Source organism: Sesamum indicum, unplaced genomic scaffold (assembly GCF_000512975.1).
Source record: "Sesamum indicum cultivar Zhongzhi No. 13 unplaced genomic scaffold, S_indicum_v1.0 C00699, whole genome shotgun sequence".
NCBI classification, from domain to species: domain Eukaryota; kingdom Viridiplantae; phylum Streptophyta; class Magnoliopsida; order Lamiales; family Pedaliaceae; genus Sesamum; species Sesamum indicum.
The window spans coordinates 1-2,140 of NW_011629793.1; the positions used below are offsets into that span (position 1 = coordinate 1).

Consider the following 2,140-nt stretch of genomic DNA (forward strand, 5'->3'; position numbering starts at 1 on the left):
CGAATCAGGAGTCTTGCCTCGATGGGTTCTCCCACGATAAAGCTGATAAGGTGGTCCGCCGGGCTCTGGTCATCGGGCAGACGCACGTTTTCCGGCTTGTCAGCAATGTGATGGCCATAATCAAGAATTTGACGGATACTGAAATAGCTAAGAATTCGTACTCTTCGCCGGAGAGGCGGCTTGGAGAGGATACCAACTCTGAGTGGCCTGAATGGTTGTCGGCCGGAGACAGACGCCTGCTTCAGGCCTCGAAGGTGACTCCTGATGTCACGGTGGCGGCTGACGGGAGTGGTAATTTTAGGACGGTTTCAGCGGCGGTGGCGGCTGCGCCAGAGGGAAGGAGCAGGAGGTACGTGATTAGGATTAAAGCTGGAGTGTACAGAGAGAACGTGGAAATCCCGAGGAGGAAGACGAACTTAATGTTCGTCGGAGATGGGCGGATGACCACCATCATTACCGGCAACCGGAACGTCGTGGATGGCAGCACCACCTTCAATTCCGCCACCGTTGGTTAGTCCTCCCTACACTCTTATGATCATCATGTGAATTTAAATCGTTTTAAATTAAACATATTTTTTGTGCCTCTAGTTAATTCAAAAGTTTGTTATTTGAGTATGCTATATCAAAATTCTAAGTTTATTTGAGTTTGGACAAGTTGAAATAAATTGTATAATAATTAATAAATATAATACACTTAGTTTTATGATTGATTTAATTACATCAAATTTGATTTGAAATAAAAAGATTATATTATTATAATTTGAGTTGTAGATAGGAAAATGACGTATTTGACCTTGGGCCTATATCGTTTTTGTCACTATGAACATATACCACAAGACAAGTTTGAATTATTTCTTTTAAAACCTATATTTAAGATAATATTTTAAATATATTTGAGTGTGTTCTGTGTAAAATTCAAGAGACAATGCCGTGAAGAATTTGAAATAACACTTAGATTTTCTTACGATTAATAATAGTGCATGCAGACTGGTTAATTTAATTTCCTTTACACGCAGCGGTTGTGGGCGACAGGTTCCTGGCCCGAGACATTACCTTCCAGAACAGCGCCGGGCCGTCGAAGCACCAGGCTGTAGCCCTCCGCGTTAACGCTGATCTCTGCGCCTTCTACCGTTGCAACATGCTGGCCTACCAGGATACTCTCTACGTTCACTCCCTCCGCCAGTTCTACACCGGCTGCAATATCGTAGGAACAATCGACTTCATCTTCGGCAACGCCGCCGTCGTCCTCCAAAACTGCGACATCCAAGCCCGTCGCCCCAATCCCCGCCAGCGCAACATGGTCACCGCCCAAGGCCGTGACGACCCCAACCAGAACACCGGAATCGTCATCCAGAAATGCAGAATCGGAGCCACCTCCGATCTGAAGCCGGTGCAGAGCAGCTTCCCGACCTACCTCGGCAGGCCCTGGAAGAAGTATTCCAGGACCATCGTCATGCAGACCGATATAAGCAATGTCATCAACCCGGCAGGATGGTACGAGTGGGATGGGAATTTCGCGCTGAACACGTTGTTCTACGCCGAGTATCAGAACAGGGGCGCCGGCGCCAGAACGTCGAACAGGGTGACCTGGAGGGGGTTTAGAGTGCTAACTAGTGCGGCGGAGGCTCAGCCTTTCACGGCCGGGAGGTTTATCGCCGGCGGGAACTGGCTGGGAGCCACAGGGTTTCCGTTTTCTCTTGGGCTTTGACGAATTAATTCCTAGTCTATCAGATGCCGCATCGGCATTGTTGTTAATATGCTCATATCTTTCGATGTGCAGTTTTCTGTTGCACGCTACTGAATAATCCGATTATGTTTAAGACTGATTGTTGGGCAGTAAGTTTTAATAATAAACTGTGGCATTTGGAAATAAATTGTATAAAAGATTGTAAGTTAAACAATGATAAAAGTCGAATACTTCAACGCCTCATACCGCGCACTGTTGGCATCGTTAGTGTATCACTTATGGCAAGACCGGAATCAACAAATCTTTCAGCATACTAGCCGTTCATACGACGCACTTGCTACGATTGTAGTTGAGAAGATTAGACATATCATATTTAGCCATACCCTCACCTCAGTAGTTAGTACACGTCCTCTTTATCGACTTTGGAGGATTCCTTGGTTTGACGGGCCTCGA

General features: G+C 46.2%; 1 protein-coding gene across 1 annotated transcript; it reads left to right on the forward strand.

Moving 5' to 3' along the window:
* Positions 1 to 5: 5 nt before the first annotated feature.
* LOC105155220 (pectinesterase-like) lies at positions 6 to 1,930 on the forward strand (the record flags this gene model as incomplete). The annotated part of the gene is made up of 2 exons (XM_011071090.2): positions 6 to 510; positions 1,017 to 1,930. Coding segments are annotated over 2 exons (1,197 nt in total), but the record flags the coding sequence as incomplete, so codon positions are not given.
* Positions 1,931 to 2,140: the final 210 nt, after the last annotated feature.